At 37.8% G+C, this 21337-nt stretch overlaps 1 protein-coding gene across 2 annotated transcripts in view; it reads left to right on the top strand.

Moving 5' to 3' along the window:
* Nucleotides 1-21337, top strand: part of ANK2 (ankyrin 2) — a 679068-nt gene that overhangs the window by 163149 nt on the left and 494582 nt on the right. Inside the window, exon 2 of one of the 2 annotated variants that reach the window (XM_058721573.1) lies at nt 19924-19984. The exons of the other annotated variant lie outside the window; for it this stretch is intronic. Within the exon in view, the coding sequence (XP_058577556.1) occupies nt 19964-19984 (21 nt within the window). The 5' untranslated portion in view covers nt 19924-19963. The remainder of the gene's footprint in view (nt 1-19923; nt 19985-21337) is intronic. 2 annotated transcript variants of the gene reach the window in all.

Raw genomic sequence — 21337 nt, 5'->3', positions numbered from 1 at the left:
CAGGACAGCCAAACAAAGAGGAGGATGATTCAGAATGCTGACCTGGGTACACTGAACCTTATTAACTTGGATGGTTTCCTGGAAGGCCTGTTAATTGTGGTGGAAAAAAAGAAATCAGGGCATAAACCCTATGTTATATTTTGTCCCTTTGATGGATATAAATTTATCAACTAGCTAACATCAAGTGGTGTGACAAAATTGTGAATTGCAATTTCAAAGTCCCCTATAAATGATATGTTTCTCTTCTTAAAATCTCAATGTTTGAAGGTTTCCTTAAAATATTTGTTTCCCAGTTTATTAAGCCTGTTTAGCGGAAACTATCTCACTTACAGTTCTTGAATTCTATGAGTGCTGTTTCTCTTGAAGTACTCATTCAAAAAGATAAACTTGAAATTCACTTGAACACTGTGCCTACTCTTTTTTTTTTCAACGTTTTTTTTTTTTTATTTATTTTTGGGACAGAGAGAGACAGAGCATGAACGGGGGAGGGGCAGAGAGAGAGGGAGACACAGAATCGGAAACAGGCTCCAGGCTCTGAGCCATCAGCCCAGAGCCTGACGCGGGGCTCGAACTCACGGACCGCGAGATCGTGACCTGGCTGAAGTCGGACGCTTAACTGACTGCGCCACCCAGGCGCCCCAACTGTGCCTACTCTTAATGATTGCTTTTATGGGAGACATTGCCTTCTTTTCTCTTTGGGGTGAGGATGCATGATATTGTTTCTAGAATAGAATATACCGACTATGATACACATTTAGGGATGTGTGCTCTACATAGCCTATCTTGATCTTTCTAGGTACAGTGGATCCCACAGTTCTGCAGAGCTATACTGAGTAGATTAAACACTTATCTCAACTTTATGTTAGATGTTTACTTTAGTTTTTTTGGCTATCCTATTATATTTTTTTAGAACTTTCTTTTTATCTTTTCCTTCTGTTTTTTTGTGGGTTCCTGATTGTTTTCCTTTTTTTTTAAATGACCAATTTCTAGTTTACAAAATTAATGTGAGAAATGGAAGTGCACCGTGATATTTTATTTACTAGTAAAGCATGTCATGATTCAATAGGTTTATGTTTTAATTTATCTTTGGAAAGAACTGAGTTTATGGTCTTGATTTCACATCCCAGCTGTTAGGGAATTACTAAACCCATAGGGAGTTGCATGAGTTATTTAATTGGCGTGAATTATTTGAGTTTAAAGAAGCACAATCATCCCACAATGTAGTGTTAGCCAGTATTGGATGAATCCACATTCTTCAAGGAATCAGGGTAGCAAAGGTCTGTGGAACTGTGATGTTTTCTTAGTTGAGTGCCGTTTTAAATTTATTTCTGCTTTTATAGCTGGTTAAGTGGAAACACATCATTCTTAAGCATCTTGCCTTATTACTACCTAAAAAAAAGCCATGCTATGAAGAGAGACTACTTAAAAGATGAGACATATAGGCTTAGGAAATGTTAAACTAATAATACTGAGTAGTTTATAGTATATTCAGACTGTCCCCATTTTCTCACCTCGTTTTCTTCCTTTATAAACACAGTACAAGGGAGTACACACACAGTACTCCTTGCCAAATAGTTTTGTTCTTTCACAGTGGGAGAATAGGAAAGAGCTTCATCCTACCTTGCTGCTCTGGGATTTCCTTTCCTCTTCCCTCAAAATGAGTCTTAAAATTTGGCTCCTCAGTCTTTGAAGTCTTAGATTCTAGAATGAAAATAAGTATCCAAAGCATGGTGTGGTTTTGCTACTTCAACCTACGTGGTAAGACCACCTACAATGACTAGATACTTGGGCCATAGAATATTACGTGGCCTTCAAGGAATGCATTATGGGATGGATTCATTTTCATACATAATTCCCAGTGCTATCACTCTGAAGAATAAAGACTGTAGCAAGAATTAATGCTATAAATTTCTATTGGCCCTGTAATGTTAGGCGCCTATCCAAAGGCTGTTTAATCCCTATAAGAGCTCACTTTCATCTGTAGTGGAAAAAATCGTGCATAGTAGAAGAGAAACTGTTTTCCAAAGAATAACTTAAGAGCTATTTTTTTGAGACCTTACTATGTGCCAGGTGTAATGTTACTGTTCCAGGCACTTTTCCTATTTAATCCTATTTGCTTTTCACCACAGCTCTGGGAGTTAGTGTTTTTAACTCTATTTTATAGGTAAGATTACTTGAGACATAGAGAGGTTATGTGACCTGCCTGATGACACACAAATAACCATTAGCAGAGCCTGGTCTTGAATCAGTTTCCTTTGACTACTAGTTTTTTTGTTTTTCCTTCCTCTTCGTACTCTCTTTATGTCTCAGTGAATATGTTATAGGTTTAGTTTATCTGGTTATAATAAAATCAGCTAAATTAATAATCTTGTTGTATTGTTTCTATATATGACTATTCCAGTCATGTCCAGTTAACAGTTACTCTTTCAGGGGCCCCTGGGTGGCTCAGTTGGTTAAGCGTCCACCTCTTGATCTCAGCTCAGGTTTTGATCTCAGGGTCATGAGTTCAAGCCCCACATTGGGCTCTGCACTGGGCATGGAGCCTACTTAAACAACAACAACAACAACAACAACAACAGCAAAACAATTACTCTTCTATAGAAATAGGGTGACAATGTAAATTATTCTCTAAGGAAACACTGTTTGAGAGGGAAAGGGTGCTATTAGTTATTCTGGAAAAAATAGGCTTATACCAGAATTATCCCAGGCAAATTAGGACACATACATGCCTTGATTATAAAACAAAAACAACAGAAACAAAACTTGAGGTAGTATAGCTTACTAGGAACAGCAGCTCTTGTGACATTGTGAAGTTCAAACTCTGATTCCAGTATTTAAGAGCCACGTGATTTTTGTCAGTGCCTCCCCACTGTTTTAGTTTCCTCATATGTAAAACAGGAGTATATTACTAGTACCTGTTTAATAAGGCCATGTGGTTTAAGTGAGGTAATACATGTATAGCATTAAAACAGAATAAGTACTGATGTTATCTATTGTTATATGTAGAAAGAAAATGACTTCTGGAAATATACCTTCTTTGAGAGCTATCCAAAGATTTGTCAAAGATAAACATAGCTTCGTTGTTTCTTAGAATTAAAACGTTAGTTTTCCAGAAGTACTACATAATAAGTTCTCAACAAGTTTTTATTTAAAAAAATGAATATGCGCTAGCATCCGTATGCGTTACAAAGATAATTTGTATTTCAAAGAGACACAAACGAATAGAGATGGGTTAGGACAGTTTGGATGATGGCAGTGGGAAGACGGGAGTTTGCGTAGGAGAAATATTGCATGGAATTCCTGGGAAAGCATCTCAGATGGCATGTGGGATAGATGTGGGATGTTCTAGACAGCTCTCAGCCAGTGAAACTTCTCTGGATACCAGGTGGAAGGAAGAGGTGGAAATGGAAGAGGCCCTTCGGATACATGGTATTTGCACAAAGATTTTATTGGCATTATGTGCCAGGAAAAGAGAAATAGGTTTGTCAGGGTGAGAGAATTTGGCCCTTGAAATTAGACTATGTTTATTAATCTTGTAGAAGTCCCTTGGGCAAATAGCCTCAGCTTCATATTGGGGGGCTAGGGATAATAATACTGACTTTATGGAGCTATTATAAGGATTAGAATGAAGCATGGGTGTGCATGTGCGCGCGCGCGCGTGTGTGTGTGTGAGTGTGCATGTATATAATGTTCTTGGTGAAAAGTCAGCAAATTGGGGCTTTTATAATTTTTTCGGATCATAATAATACTTGATTCGTAGCATTTTGAAGTAAGGGATTTGATGGCTCTTTGTGAACATGAAGTGCTTTGCAGAGATAGGGACTTGCTGTGAATGCTGACATTGCCCCAGTTACAAGCCCTGGCCCTTAGGTGTGCTGCTATCATGAAATCGTGGTGTTCCCTGTTCATGTGATCAGAGCAGCGAGAATTTAGTAAAGGTTGTGACTCCTGTGTATGCTAAGAGTGTATTGAGGTTAAACTTGAAAGCATGATTGCTCTTTTTAGTCTCCTTCTACTCCCCTTTGAATCCTGAGGTCACAGGCTATGGGGTTTTAGTACTTTTGAGCTTAATAATAATTTCTGAAAAAAACAGTTTGACTCCACATACTTAATGCTGCCGTGACAGTGTCCTTTAAGGTGAGGACCTTAAGGTAAGATGAGGACCTTAAGGTACCTTTAAGGTAAATCTTCATGCATTTTCATATGCTTTTCAAGTATCTTACTCAAATATTTTTACAAGTCATTCACTAGAACAGATAACATGTCCCCCAGATTTTCATTTCAACTACACTTTGGTTAAATGTTTGAGTTTTCTTTAGTTAAATTTTTAATGTTTCCTTAATAGCTCATTCTGATTTTTCTAACTCAAATCTTGTGAGTATGCCCAGAAATGTGAACTTCAATTTTCTCAGGTATAAAATGAAGATAATACCACTTCACAAGGTTGTTGATAGGTTAATATGGTAATCTTTTAAGGTGCTTAGAAAAGTACATGATACCCACCAGTGTGAGATATCATTATTATGGTGAATATAAATAACAGTGCAGTTTTAAGTCTTAATTTGCTATAAAGAACCTCAGGACATATTATCATAATAATTATCATTTGTCATTCTGCATTTTGCATCTATTATTCTCTATTCTATAATGGTCTTGCAGGGTTCTTCTCTTTTTAGAGATGGAGAATATCTGCAGGGATATTGAATTATTTATTCAACGTCACACAGCTAGGAAATGGCAAAATCAGGATGCAAACACAAGCCTGTCTGACCCCAAAGTTTGTGCAGTTTCTACTGTGTCATAAGCGTATTCTTTTTCAACCTAATTATTTCATTTCTAAGCACCTACTCTTTACCAGATAACTCATAGGCCCAGCAATATAGAAGTGAATACAAACAACACTAGTTCTATCTTTGAGAAATTCAGTCTAGTCGGGAAAGAGGACTCCATACATTTATATAGATAGAAGACACCTGCTAGTCTTTTCTTTTTAAGGAAATTGAAATTGTTGGCTAACATCAAATCTTTTTTGACTATTTTCTCCGAGTGTGCTATAGAATGTTCCATAATTGCCTAAGAGGTATAGAAAACAATGAAATACACAGACTCAGAGATCCATATCATTCTTTTCTTAAAAATTTTTTGGTGCTTATTTATTTTTGAGAGACAGACAGACAGACTGGAATAGGGGAGGAGCAGAGAGAGAGGGAGACACAGAATCTGAAGCAGGTTCCAGGCTCTGAGCTGTCAGCACAGAGCCCCATGTGGGGCTCGAACACACGGACTGGGAGATTATGATCTGAGTCAAAGTCGGACGCTCAACCCACTAAGCCACCCAGGCGCCCCCTATCGTTCTTGACTGAAAGCATGATATTCTCTTGGATTAAGTCACTGCCCCAAGTTTTTCACCATCTTTTAGCTATTCCAGCATGACTTCACAGGAATGAAAACAAGAGGGAAGTTTGTTATACTCATGTTTTAGTGATGGTTTCTCTGAGTCATATCAGTGAAACAGGCTTTACAACAGCAGAACTCATAGATATGGTAAGGTTGCATGATCTGAATGCCAGGTTTGGTGTATAATATTTCTTTCTTTCCTTGATCTTTATGAATAGCAAGTGATAAAATTTCAAGTAACTCACTAAATGCCTGGCAGGGTTAATGAACAAATTTTACCACTTGGTGACATCAGGATGCTGATGCATTAGATACATTCGTTGCAATAGTTTTATAAGGCCACTCCCAAAGGAGACGCTCAGAAGCAAAGCATCAGTGTGCTGGTAAATGACCTAATGGTAATTTAGTTATCCTGAATGCTATTAAACATATTTTTCTAATGGAAATTTTTATTGTGATAAGCACTGAGTCACTTAGTATCATTGCTATCAAATTTCATGTATCTGGGTAAAAATACAGATGGTACTAAAAACAGCACATTAGCCTAATGCCACAGAGGATGACATCAGTATTGGGGAGACATCAATACACTGATCATAAAGGCTTTGAATCTTCTCTTTCACACATGTGAGTAGGCAAGCCTGTTTTCAAATGAAAAGAAAAAATCATTCAAAGAAGAATTTGCAAAAGGAATTTTCACTTTTTTCATTTATTAATGAAGACTGGGATCCTTTCTCCACCAATTTTATGGTGAAGAGTATCATTGGTTTCTCTCCAGAGTGGCAGAAAGTTGTCATTGTCTCTTCTTTGGGAAATTAAATAGATTTTTAGAATGCTGCACTGAGGTCACAGCTTTACTATGGGCTTGCAGAATGCTGGCACTTAGGTGTTTTCTAAACAAGTGATACGATCATCGTAAGAACCCAAAGGAACACTTTTAATTCATAAGCAGCTGCATTACATAGTTCAGTTACTTCGAAATTCTACCCATAACCCCCAGGATGTGTTCTCACACTAGAGAGTAATGCAGCTCCTATGTTTAAAAAAATGCCAACAACAACAGCAACAACAAACCAGGAAAGACATCAAGTCGAGGCTATTTTCCTAAGTATTTATGAATTCCAAAGTCAAAACATGAACAAAAGCAACTTAAAAATAGTTTTCTTGGCTGGCAGTAATTTCAGAAACCAGCTAGAAAACTGTTCAACTCTGGGAGTAAGTGGCAAAGTGAAAGCATTCAAACCGTGTGTTTCAATGTTGGCACATTGTGGCCTGTGCATTGCCCCTAACTGGGCTGGGTCTGTGAGCCCGACTCTCATTTTGTCTGGACAGCTACACAATGGAAGCATTTGTTCTCATTCTCTTGTCGCCCTACTGCTTCAGCTCCAGGCCACTGTGCCCAGACTCCAACAGAGCACAAGGATCTCACGTTAGAATGCTTTGAAGGGTCAGCAGGATTGCTGGACTTGGAGTAAAGCTCTGACTTATGTCCATTGGCTATTTAGAGAGTTCAGCTGTTTGCAAACTGCTTTCCAGCTACAAGGGGAAGGAGCTGAAATGCACTTTCAAAAGCTTTTTTGTTTTTTTTTTGCCATGTGTGTGATATAGACTATGGTCTGAAAAAGTTGGTTGGAGCCCAAGTTGTTTATTCACCGGGGACGTATTCTCAAGTGCAAACATGAATTTCTCCTGCATGCAATCTGTTGCCAAGCCCTTTGGTGTGTCTAAGCAAGTAACAATTCTGAGAGGTAATATGTGTGCCTTGGAAAGAAAGTACAAATCACTTCACCAGAAGAAAATAGAGAGGAGGGGGGAAAAAAGAAGACTGAGGAACACAGCATAAAACTCAGCTTACTGAGATCTCTCTTCCTTTACAGGAAGGAAAAAATCAATGTGTGGGTGCTGGTAAGCCTTTTTCCCAGGTAGAGAAAGACAGCCTTTGAGTTCTCATTTAGTTCACCTCAGATGCTACGGCGGGGGTTAAAGACATTTTGGCCAAGTTTGTTACTGCTGCTAGGGGGCTGGTTGGGATAAACGCTGTAAATGCAGAGCTCACACATCTTGCTTGTTGTTCATTTCTGCTGTCACCAACCTGAGACCTTATAAATTAGGGTTTTCTCTCTGTCTTCAACCTTGGAAACATGACCCTGGCCACTTACCTAAGAACAGCTCCTTTCACTGAGTCATCATTGACTTCATAGTAAAACTGTTCTTTAGAGGAAAACAGACCACTTACCTCCAAGTGTAAGGAAGCTGTCAGCTTATTAACTATTTGCAGACATGCTAATTAAAATGCAGCTTCATGGATTTTAGGGGAAGATTCTTCGTCAGTCATGAACTCGTTGTTTCAGTTCCCCTTCCCTAGTCCACTAGCTCTCTTCCAGCTGATCTGACAAGTCTTGTTTGTCTACTAGCCAGGCCCTCTCCCTGAGCTTCTCTGATAACTGGTCATGAGGAACTGGCCAGTTTTTAGAGATCCAGTTATTCAGGTTTTCACTCAGGCAAAATGAACACCATATCTGCTTCAAAAAACCTTGTATGATTATAGCTTTTGGTCCTCCATGACAGATGTTTCTTCCCTCTCGTGGGTTTCCCATGAGCCTTGTGTTTATTGACCTAGTCTACCAGTCTTCTTTCTTTGCTCAATGCTTCTTATTTGTGCCTTTGTCCTTGCTATTTTTTCAATGCCCCCTTCTCCGTAAGAGGAGTTCAAATGGAAAATATCACTTGTGTCAAGCAAAAATTATCTGCGTACGTGATTACAGAGAAATAAGCTGATGTTCTTTCTTTCTTTCTTTTTTTGAAAGTAATCTCGGGGCGCCTGGGTGGCTCAGTCAGTTGAGTGTCCGACTTCAGCTCAGGTCATGATCTCACAGTCTGTGAGTTCGAGCCCCACATCAGTCTCTGTGCTGACAGCTCAGAGCCTGGAGCCTGCTTTGGATTCTGTGTCTCCCTCTCTCTCTGCCCCTCCCCTGCTCGTGCTCTGTCTCTTTCAAAAATAAAAATAAAGATTTAAAAAAATTAAAAAAAAAGAAAAAAAAGAAAGTAATATCTACACTCAACATGGGCCTCAAACTCACAACCTGAGATCGAGAGTCTCATGCTCCATTGACTGAGCCAGCCAGGTGCCCCTAAGCTGATCTTCTCTAACTCTTAGAATCAGCTTCTTTATTTTTCACATTTCAAAAAAGTACTAAAAGGATTGCTTATCAGAAATTAGTTGGCTGTTGAAATTTCCTCCTCAGTGCAAATGAAGGGATTAGAGCAGATGATCTCTTAAGGGTCTCTCTAGCCCTAAAAATTTTCATGCACTGATGATCTGTCTTCTTGTGGAAGAGGACAGATGGATGCTCAGCTCTCCATACTGCACATCTTTTTGATCAATGAGTTGAACATCTGTTTGGGACCTCTTACACCAACACACTGCAATTCCCATTGCTCAGTGTTTCAGCTAGCAGCAGCAGAATGCCTCTCCAGAAGGTGTCAGGCCTCCTGTCTCTGGAAGAGCTTTTTCTTCTCACTATTTCCAAGAATAATAAAAGAGCTAGCTCCTTCTATATCCACTCTTTGAGACTGGTTAATCTATTTTGGAGTAATGCGGAAAATATGTGTATTCCTCTCAAGAATCTCAAAAGAACAGAGATTCAATATTAATTTATAATTATAAATAATTAATTTATACCTTAACATATAAGTCAAAAAGGTAAGAATATATTTTGACTTATATCATCAAGGGAGAAGCCAATCTTTTAAAAAAATCATAGACTTTATATTTAGAACAATTTTATATCTATAGAAAAGTTGAGAGGGGTGCCTGGCTGGCTTAGTTGGTAGGGCATGTGACTCTTGATCTCTGGGTCATGCGTTCGAGACCCGTGTTGCGCATAGAGATTACTTGAAAAAAAAAAGTTGAACAGATAGTAGAAAATTCCCATATCTCCCCCTCAATCCCCCATTTTACCTATTATTAACATCTTACAAAAGTATGATGCATTTTTTTATTAAAAATTTTTTTAATGTTTATTTTTGAAGAAGAGATAGAGCGTGAGAAGGGGAGGAGCAGAGAGAGAGGGAGACACAGAATCCAAAGCAGGCTTCAGGCTCTGAGTTGTCAGCACAGAGCCCTATGTGGGGCTTGAACTCATGAGCCGTGAGATCATGACCTGAGCCGAAGTCAAATGCCCAACTGACTGTGCCACCCAGAAGCCTCAAGTACGGTACATTTCTTTTATTTAAAAAATTTTTTTTTTTCAACGTTTTTTTTAATTTATTTTTGGGACAGAGAGAGACAGAGCATGAACGGGGGAGGGGCAGAGAGAGAGGGAGACACAGAATCGGAAGCAGGCTCCAGGCTCCGAGCCATCAGCCCAGAGCCTGACGCGGGGCTCGAACTCACGGACCGCGAGATCGTGACCTGGCTGAAGTCGGACGCTTAACCGACTGCGCCACCCAGGCGCCCCATGTACGGTACATTTCTTAAAAGTTAATAAATTTTTATTAATTATAGTTATTGGTTATAGTATGCACCTTCGTTTTTAACCTAATGCTCCTTTTCTGTTCTGAGATCCCATCCAGGACACCACATCACATATACTCATGTCTTCTTAGTCTCCTCTTAGCTATGGCAGCTTCTTCAGGCTTTCTTGTTTTTGATGACCTTGAGAGTTTTGGGACTACTGATGAGTCAACTGATAAGTCAACATAACTTATTACTGTTGACGTGGACCTTAGTCATCTGCCGGAAATAGTGTTTGTCAGGTTTCTCTACTGAAACCAACTATTTTTAAACTAGTGTTGACTAGTTTTTCAAACAAAAGTTCTAGATTCTGGATTTGGAAGATTATTTGGAAATTATCATGAGGAAATGGCCTTTAGTGTAATGAAAACATCGGATATAATACATTTGTTTTTCTTCTCCTGTCTAAAGAACACAGAGCTAGTTATCTGTGACTTAGACCATTATCCTAGGGAGATAAATTGTGTGTGTGTGTGGTTGACACATCAAGGGATAAAAAGTGAGGAAAGAGAAGATGATTCCCACTCTCCCCCTCCCCCCCGGGATGTGTCAGCTCCATGAAAGAATTTTTGCCCTGTTGATCATGACTGTTGGCTCATATATTTCTCATCTGAGAGACTTTTAAGGAAGTGACCATGCAGGGGTACTTTTAGTATTTTAGAACGCCTTGCTCAGGAAGCATTTCCTAACCCTTGTCTGAATCTTTCTAGTCTTACTCTACTCAGGCTGATGGAATTGTGAAGCCTTTCCTGTAGGCTCAGTCTCATTATTTTTATTTAAAATTGAAAGAAATGTAGGGTGCCTGGGTGGCTCAGTCGGTTGAGCATCCCAACTTCGGCTCAGGTCATGATCTCATGTTTTGTGGGTTCAAGCCCAACGTTGGGCTCTCTGCTGACAGCCTCCGAGCCTGGAGCCTGCTGCAGATTCTGTGTTTCCCTCTCTCTCTGCCCCTTCCCTGCTTGTGTTCTGTCTCTCTCTCTCTCTCTCTCTCAAAAATAAATAAATAAATAAATAAATAAATAAATAAATAAATAAATAAAAGAAATATTACAAAGAATAACTCAGGTATGTTGTTACTTGACTATCCTGTCACCAATTTTAATATTAGTGAAAGTTAGCAACGTCCTTAACAAAATACAGATGTGACCTTAGTTAGATATCCTCTAATTTGTATTCTTCCAGAGTTTAGATTCTAAATACACATATTTGAGTTCAACAAAGGGGGTCATCTTTAAAAAAAAACCATTGCATAGATTAATGTGTATTATTAATGTGTATTTTCATATTTTCTTAGTGAGGTCCACAATGATTTTTATACTACTTATTTATATATTTCTCCATATTTTTTTTTCTCATTTTAGTAATTAGTATTTTTTTTTTTTTTTTTTTTGAGAGAGAGAAAGAGAGCATGAGCAGCGGAAGGGCTGAGGGAGAGAATCCCAACCAGGCCCCATGCCCAGTGCAGAGCCTGACGTGGGGCTTGATCTCATAACCATGAGATCATGACCTGAGCCAAAATCAAGAGTCTGGGACACTAAACCAACGGAGCCATCCAGACACCCCTCATTGTATTAATTATTGCTATAGGATGCATGCATATACAACTTCCTCTATTTTATCCTTTGGCTCACATATAAAAACACAATTTTCTTAGCCATTTAGTGTAGATGACAGGATCAAAAATATGATTTTCTTTTAGTTATTTTATGATTAAAGGTAGTTATATTATTAAAAGTAAATTATAAGTGGTAGGAGAATCATACTGTTTCCTTAAAGTTTCTTATATTTATCCCCTTTTCTTTAGTTTCAGTGCTACTAGTTCAGTTCCCATCCTCTGCTTTTCTCAGTCCATTAGCTACTCTACTACCAGACTGAGTTTTCTAAATACTAAATTGAATTATGTCTCTTGTGTCTCCACTGTAACTTGTCCTTATCTGTACATCATGCGTGATGACTCTGGATTGCTGTCACTAATTCGCTGTCCTGCCTCCCCTACATGATTATGAGATCTCTGAGGGTAGGGACAGTGTCCCATTCACCTATGAATAACTGGCAGCACACTGTAGGCTCAGTAACCATGGGCTGGATAAATGAATGAGTATAACCACATTTGGAGGTCATCTGGTGGACATCTCCATGACTAAAATGTTGATGTTTGTTTTCGTTTCACAGCCCACATTTTAGAAGACTCTTAAAAAGCTTCTGTGGACATTTTCAAACACAGGCCAAAGAAAGGAGAACGGTATAATGAATTCCCATGTAACCAGTCAGCTTCAAAAATCGACATCAGCTTGCAATTTTGTTTCATCTGCCTCCCACCCCACATTTTTTTGGTTTGAATTTGGTGGAGTATTTGAAAGCAAACACCAGACATCATACCATTTACTTGTAAACATTTCATTAAGTATTTAACTACTAAAGTTTTTTTTTTTTCATCATCCCATTATCACACTCCTTTAACATAATTTAATACCAAATATCTAATGTCCATATTTCCTCAAAACTGCCTTTCTACAGTTGATTTGTTAAAATCAGGACCTGAACAAAGCCTGTACATTGCATTTGATTATGTTGAGGCATTGTTTAGTCTTCACATATAGGGGAGTGTCATTTATGTGAAAGGTAAATAAGTGATGGCCTGCATAAAAAATGTATTTCTGCTTTGTTTTCTCTCTATTCTATGTATGTAAACATTTAATAACATTAGGCCTAGAGTTAAACATTTGCATGATTGAGCATTTTGGCTCATTCACACCGTTATTCATTCAGTAAATATTTATTGAGTGCCTGCTCAATGTTAGGCACTGTTCTAGGCACAGAGAGTCAACAGTTAACAACATGGAGCTTATGTTCCAGTGGTTGGAGCCTCTGCACGTGTTCGCTTTAGACTTGAGCTGGGGTAAGGATGGGTAGTTCCCGAATAAATCCAGAAGGTTTAATTGAGGCAGACTTGACATGTAGGAGCTAGGATCTAATTCTTAATGCTTGAGATGTTTCGCAATTGTCAGGTCCTTGTTAGAACATTATTGCCATTATAGTTATCTCTTTCTAACCTCTATACCAACCAGGCTGCCCCCTTGCTGGATGAATCTCTGTAAAACTCCATTTTGATCTTGTCATTGCCTTCCTAAAACAGCTGAAGCATGACTTGTCATTCCTATCAATAAAGGTCAAACCGCAATACCTATAAAAGTAACCCTAACTTACACTTTCAATTTTATCTTTTTGCTATATCAACTTTACTGTAACCAGGCTGGTCTCTTGAACTTGCCTTGAGTTAATTCTGCTCTGTAACTTTCTTAGGCCGGAATTAACTCATTACCTTCTCCTCTTTCTCTCCCCTTCCTTCTTTCCTCCAATTTTCTTTTCTATTCTCTCCTCTTAATTTCCTTAAAGCTCAGCTTAATTTTCATCACCTCTGTAAAGATTACACATCACCAAGCCATTTAATGCCTAATCCACCAATATGACACTTAATTTACATTGCCTTGATATATAAAACCACCTGTGGTTGGGGTGCCTGGGTGGCTTAGTCAGTTAAGCAGCTGGCTTCGGCTCAGGTCATGATCTTGCGGTTTGTGAGTTTCAGCCCCTCATCAGGCTCTGTGCTGACAGCTCAGCGCCTGGAGCCTGCTTCAGATTCTGTGTCTCCCTCTTTCTCCGCCCCTCCCCTGGTCACGCTGTCTCTCTCTGTCTCCCAAAAATACATAAACGTTAAAAAATTTTTTTAAAACCACCTGTGGGTGAGACCTAGGCTTTATAAATCAGAAAGCCCTGGATTTGATTTTCAGTCCAGCCACTTATTAGCAATATGGTCTTGGGCAAGTCTGTTTACTTCTTAGAGTCTCACTTTTTTTTGGTCTATAGAATGTAAATATAGGTTGATTTTCATGGGGTTTCCTTGAATAATAATTAATATATGTAGTCAATATAATTTTTGATACTTGGAAACACTCTATAACTGGTAGGTTATTATTATTGTTAATTATATTTTTGTCTAATTATGTCATCTCCAACTAGATGGGAAGGCACATAAATAATGCTTTGTACACTGTTGATATTGCACATTGTTTTGTGAAGAGTCATTTTTAAGATCTTCCGCTTTTGGCTCCAGGGGTTCCCACACAGTCATTTAAATGTTCATCCAGTTGTTCAGATGTGGTTTTTAGTAGTCATTTGAGAGTGGACAACACTAAGGCAGGAATGGAAACATACATCCCAGAAAAATGGTCTAGAACATGTGGGAAAGAAACTGTACCTATTATACTATTTAAGTAGTTGCTAAAATTAGGCCAAAAAAGTGATTGAAATTAGTGAGTCTTTATTTTCGTATGAGTTCCTTTATTAAGTTTAGGGGAAAAAAGGGATGTTGTGAATCTGATGCTGAGAGCATCTGTCTAGTTAATATTTTATTTGTTGCAAATGGTTCTCAGTGTTGTTTCTTTGCCAACCTCAAAGTAAAATACTCTGCCTTGAAAGAAGGAAATTAAGAGGCATGATATATTTCACTACGGAAAGCTAGTGAGAGTCCGGGAGAATCAAATTGAATTGTGGGTCTGAAGGAGGCCAAAAAAGAGCATTTTAAACCTAGCTAAGCATAAGACATTGCATCATTAAGCGGGGAGAGTTACAGGCTCATAGTGAAGAAGAAAGCACTTAAATTGCTCTCGATTCTCTTGGAGAAGAATAAACACGTATGCAAAGGCCCAAGATCTGATTTTCAGTGTCAAAAGGAAACACAATGCGTATTCTGTCAATGGAGCTCCAATTATTCAAGGACTCAACCGAACAGCCCAATGGGAGCTGGAAGCAAGGACTTCATGCAGTAGCTCTGTGTCTTTGGCAGTCTCTTGAATTTGGGACTAAAATTAAAAGTGGTTGAGTGTAACCAGTTCTAAATGTCAGATGGAACACTTTGCTCAGCAGGCAGTGCACAATGCTGATTTTCCTGTTATGTTCTGCATTGTTATGTGAGATGTTGAATCAGGTCCTTGTTAGTGCCTTCACTAATACAAGAGCTGGAAAGCAACTCCACAATTAGTATTCTGTGATGTTATTGCCTATTTGCCTTGAACTTTAATTGGGCAAGGTTTTCGTGAACTTGTTTTTTTTCTTTAAAAATTTTTTTTCTTAATGTTTATTTTTGGGAGAGAGAGAGAGACAGACAGACAGACAGACAGAGTGCAGGTAGGGGGGGACAGAGAGAATCCGAAGCAGGCTCTAGGCTCTGAGCTGTCAGCACAGACCCCGATGCGGGGATTAAACTCATAGACCGTGAGATCATGACCTGAGCCTAAGTCGGACGCTTAACTGACTGAGCCACTCAGGAGCCCCATGAACTTTTTTTTCTCTTTTGACAGCTGGAGGCAATATTTGTCTTTCAATTTGATTGGTCTTTTCTATGAACACTTCTTATGAATGCTTAAAAGTTGTACTTTCTAAATTGCTACTAAGGCATAGGGAAGGTTGTTTACTACATAGAAAGCATAGAAAGTGAAATATGGGAAGACTTTTTTCAAAAGACTACTATGCTAACCATCTGATCTCTATGGTTACATATACTATTCTAAGGGAGTTTTAAACGATGGGTCTGTTTTAAGCTTCTGAATACCTGTTTATGATTTTGGTAGCTCCTAGTAAGGCTACGTGAAGGTGGACACTGCATCCAATCTAGACATAGGATAGATCAAATAAGATGAAGGCAGAAATGGAGAAAAGGTGGGCTTTGAACACTGTATGTGCCAGAGGCCTGTTATTGACAGTTCATAGAGCCTCCTGGGAGACTGAAGAGCCACAACCCGTGGCTCTATAACGGCTCTAGAACATTCATCCATGAGAGCATGCAAGTAGTACAAAAGATCCAGAAAATTGCTCCACATAGGGCAGTACTCCTCAAACTTTCACTTACATCAGAATTCCCTGGAAGTCTTCCTAAAACACAAATTATTGGACCTCATTCTTGGAATTTCTAAATCAGAAGGTCTGGGGTGGGGCTTAACAATTTACATCTTTAGGGTGCCTGTGTGGCTGTCATTTGAGCGTCGGACTTCGGCTCAGGTCATGATCTCACGGTTCCTGAGTTCAAGGCCCGGGTGGGTTGGGCTCTGTGCTGACAACTCAGAGCCTGGCGCCTGCTTCCGATTCTGTGTCTCCCTCTCTCTCTGCCCCTCCTCCGTTCATGCTCTGTCTCTCTCTGTCCCAAAAATAAATAAAAAACGTTGAAAAAAAAATTTAAAAAATTGTCTAATCTCCTGTTATTAAGTAAAATGTAAGTAAACTCAATCTTTTGAAGGAGGTAGCAGGATATAATGAAAAAGAAGACTTTGGAGATAGATAGATTCTAGTTCTAACACTTACAAAGCCTGGGCAAGTTACTTAACCTTTATGATGATTAGTTATCTCTTCTGTAAAAGGGATTTAGTAATTTATGTCTTTTTTTTAAACTTTTTTTTTTTCCTTAGTAGGATCCATGCCCAGTGTGGAGCCCAATGTGGGGCTTGAATTCACAGCCCTGAGATCAAGATCTGAGTTCAAGGGTCACTCAATCAACTGAGCCACCCAGGCTCCCCAGTAATTTTTGTCTTACATGTCATGGAGAATAAATAGATAATATATAGAGCTTTTAATATATTGCAGATGTTTACTAAATGATAGTTAAAGAAGAAATGATAGACCACAGGCATCTCTCATTTCATAATTTTTTTTTCATTTTGGTTTAACTGTGATATGGAAGATGCTTATTCAACTTAGCATTCCTTGGTCAGCCATTTCGGCCAGTGCTTTTGTACAGATTTTAGACTGACTCTGAAGTAAATTTCATCCCTCAGGTTTCTTTCGTATAAGAATTATTGAGACATCTGGCTGGCTCAGTCAGTAGAGCATGTATGTGACTCTTAATCTCAGGGTTGTGAGTTCAAGCCCTACATTGGGTGTGGAGCCTACTTAAAAATTTAAAAATAATCAATTTGACAATAAATTTTGTATTAAAAAATAAAAATAAAAATAAATAAAAAACTAAAAATAATTATTAATGTAGTCTTTGCAGATATAAATTAAAACTAGGAAAATTTAAAACTAATTGTGGATGTTATATGATGAAAAGAATGCCTTTTCTTTGATTAAATAGGTATATGGTGCATGCATATTTTCTGTCAGGCTAAGGAAATATTTTTGTAAAAAGAACAGATGAATTTGTATATACTGGCATGACCAATATCCACAAGGACAAAAAAAAGCAAGTTCCAAAGCAGTATTATATAATTTTTTTAATGTTTACTTATTTTTGGGAGAGAGAGAGAGAGAGAGAGAGAGAGAGAGAGAGCGAGATGGAGCATGAGCAGGGGAGGGGCAGAGAGAGAGGGAGACACAGAATATGAAGCAGGCTCCAGGCTCTGAGCTGTCAGCACAGAGCCCAACACAGGACTTGAGCTCATGAACTACAAGATTATGACCTGAGCTAAAGTTGGATGCCTGACCGACTGAACCACCCAGATGGCCTAATTCACTGAATTTTTAATGTAAATTTGAAAGCATTCTTTTCCAATTATTACAGATTAAAAGGAGACCTTTAGAATATTATGAAAAACTGGATCTTAGTAGAAAAAAGGAATGAAAACAGAAGATAGGATGTTACAATAGAGACCTAGCATCAGAGAGACAATGGCTAGAATCCTGGATCAGCACTGATCATTTGTGAACTTGTTCAATATAGACTCTGAACCCATTCCTCATGGGCTTAGAGTGCGTAATATTTCACATGGCTATTGTGAGACTAAATGAATAAATGTATGTAAAACATTTAAAGTCAAGACATGGCCTTCTTTCAACAAAGTATAAAACCTACCACCTTTTGAGTGCCAGCCTTATGCCAGGAGCATCTCTAATCTTCCAAGTAAGCTCATTTCATGAGAAGAACTAAGGCTCAGAGTTTAAGCAATTTTTGCAGGGCCTATAGTTAGCAAGTGGCAGAGTTAGGCCTTGAAGCCTGGCCAATAAGATTCCAAAGCCAGGCTCTTTCTGTTAAACTGCAGTTCACATCCTTTGACCTTTTCTCCCATAAGGCACAAATACACTTAAAATAGCTTTCTGAGAAAAGCCAAAGGGTATGATTGTGTAGTAAGTTCTCTCTGCAAATCTGTATAAGAAAACTATTTAGGTTGATTCATACAGGCTCGTAAGGCAAAGGTATAAAATACTTGAATATTCTGTGTGATCGAAGCCTGCTTTTGAAATGTGGCTCAGGAAGTCATCTTAATCGTCCTCACTGCCATCAACTCCAGATTATTCTGCGTATCATAGTCTGTCTGCCTAATTTTATTAACTTCTATAGTGGGGATACTCAGGAAAAATTGGTGCATTTTCCTTATAGTTTTAAAAATTGTTATGTAATCAGAGAAATGTCAGAAACTTTAAAGAGCCTATAAACCCTAAAGAGAATAAACACAAAATAAAGGAGGAGGGATTAATAAAATTAATATGTATCAGAGAGAAAATGCAAGAAGAAGATCCTGTTGACAATTGAAGAAGAAAACGTATTAAATATTTAGAAATGAGCTTAGGAAAGGGTGTGCATGGACCATACAAAGAAAACTGAAATACTTTTTTTGGGAGATGAAAGGAAAGATCGAATAAGGGATGGATGAGATGGCAAACAATTGTTGTGGTTGTCAATTCATGTAATCTATTTATAGACTGAATGCCCTCCTCTTAGGCCTTATTGGACCTTAAGGAATTAAACTCAAGAAATTGATACTAAGCTTTATTTGGAAAACACATAGGCATGAATCTAAAAGTATATCCTGGAAGAAAAAGAAAAAAGAGCAACAAAGAAGGATATATCCTACCAGATATAGCCAAACACATAAATCAGCAAAAATTAGGACTGAAGATGAGTGGAGCTGAAGAGATAAAAAGAATACACACACACACACACACACACACACACACACACACACACACATACAATACACACTCATACTTAAATTATTTTTATAGAAATTTGGCAGTATTTAAAGTCATTAAAAAGATAATGGCTGGGGCGCCTGGGTGGCTCAGTCGGTTGAGCGTCCGACTTCAGCTCAGGTCACGATCTCATGGTTCGTGAGTTCGAGCCCCGCGTCAGGCTCTGGGCTGATGGCTCGGAGCCTGGAGCCTGCTTCCGATTCTGTGTGTCTCCCTCTCTCTCTGCCCCTCCCCCATTCACGCTCTGTCTCTCTCTGTCTCAAAAATAAATAAACATTAAAAAAAAAAAAAAGATAATGGCTAACTAAATTTGCAGACCTTGAAATGACATGCATGAACTCTAGGCAGTGACATGGAAAATAATTATAAATAATAATAATTAAGAAGAAGAATACAATAGTTTATATTTACAGTGTGTTAGATATGCTAGGTTTAAAGAAGTACATACTTAACATTCATGCGAGGATTATATTTACCTGTTAAACTGAGTACATATTCATAGATTTAAAGGAGAGAGAACGTGAATTAATAAGAACAGTGTTGAGTTCAGATAGTGGAGTAAGAATGATTTTTGTTGTTCCTAATATTCTTTTACTGTTTTCATATTGTTTTAACAATAAAAGTTTTAATATTGGTTATGTAAACTTTTATGTAGAATATGACCAAAGCACCAAAGTATTGTTTGGCATATTAAACTTGAACCAATAAAGACAGTTCTCTAGTATGAGCACAAGAGTTTCATCTTGTTCACAAGTATCATGAGCATGTCAAATCTACTAATGTTGCTTAAAGTTCCCTATGATTAGATATTTTCATAATTTCTTAAATCTGTTCCATCTTTTCACTAGCTTTGTTTGCCTACTTTTCTGGGCTCTTAAAATATTTACATATTTTTTGTTTTGCTCTTTTGCATTTATAATAGAGTGAGTTTTCTTATAAAGTAATTTTTAAGGGCTACTACAAACCTATTTTTATTAGAAATGGAAAAACTCTTCTTAATAATAAATTAAAATGATTTCAAACTTACGTTTCCTTTTTTGTTCTTTTAGGTAAGTAACTGAACAGGGACATGAAGAACTGATATTTCAAATGACAGCCATGTTGCAAAAGGTACTTTTGGTATTTTAATATCACTGTAAAAGTAATCCTATCGAAAGATATAGAGGTTGGAAAGTAACTAAGTACAATTTTGGCAAAAATAATTTTTTTATGTAAACAGATTTAAAGATGTTAGAGCTTTAATAATATTTTAATTATGAAAAATGTAATATTGTCAGTATTACAGGGGAGTGGAAAGATAAACAGATTGATCTTTTTGTCAACATATTGACTGGTGGAAAGAGGGAGGTTGGGGACCAAGTTTGGTGTAATAGACAAAGTGAACACATTGGGATTTGTGCATCAGAGTCATCTATTTTCTCTAAGGGATTATGGTTTCTTGTCTGTTATCAAAACATTATCTCCAGGATTGCTCATCAAATTGATTGCTCTAAGCTTGTCAATAACGCAGTTTGATTCTGGATAATTAAAATAGATTGAATCACTGTGGAGAACTCTCCAGATTCTATTTATGTAAAAAAAAAGTTTTTAAACAGAAGGGAGGGAGGAAGGGAAGAAGGAAATATTACACTTAGAGAGAAATAAAGAATATAAAAATTCTCAGTTCTGAATATCTGTCACATGCATGGTTTGTGGAAATCTGATTTTTTTTTAAGTCCCAAATCTCATCTAGAAGAATCTCTTTCTTCTCTAGAAGAAATCCTTAGAATATTGTAGAAGCTGTCATTGTCACAGGGGAAACAATTGCATTATGATTTGTTAGACGAGCTGTGTGATACCATTAACATTGGCAATCACACAAAAGACTGTGATATTTTAGATGCACTGAACCATGTATTGTCCCTTTGTACTAAATTAACAATTCATTTCAATAAGCAGAAGATACATGAGAATATCAAAAGAAGAGAAATCAACTCAAATATAAAATCACAATAAAAAAAACTTCTCATTTTGCTTAAAATTTTCTGAAGGATCTTACAAATCTCAGGACAGGTGCCACTGAAGAGGCCTAATGTGAAGAGAAATTTGAAAAAAAATTGGGGGAACAACTTTATACTAGGAAGTTTACTTTTTTAATGATCATTTAATTAGCATAAATTTTCTCTGCTTTGTGACTATTCTTTTGTCAAATGAGATCTAGGAATTTTATCAATACTGATAATGAGAGCACTAATCAGCTTGGGCTGTTTTTAGAAAGGGCAGATATTACCTTGTCATATTATAGTAATATGTTATGATACAATTTGCTTCACTTGAGGTACAGTGAGGCTTCCAAGTGTAAATGCCAAGTCAGCAGTTGGATTGATGAGTCTTAGAAACTCAGAGAAGAGATCTGTGGTGGATTTTGGGAATCATTGTCTCACAGTTCATAACTAAGACGGTTGAAATAAGTAAGCCACTTTT

This window comes from Neofelis nebulosa, chromosome 3 (genome assembly GCF_028018385.1).
Source record: "Neofelis nebulosa isolate mNeoNeb1 chromosome 3, mNeoNeb1.pri, whole genome shotgun sequence".
Taxonomy (NCBI): Eukaryota; Metazoa; Chordata; class Mammalia; order Carnivora; family Felidae; genus Neofelis; species Neofelis nebulosa.
Note: the sequence above shows the minus strand (reverse complement) of the source record. Positions and strands in the feature narration are given on the sequence as shown.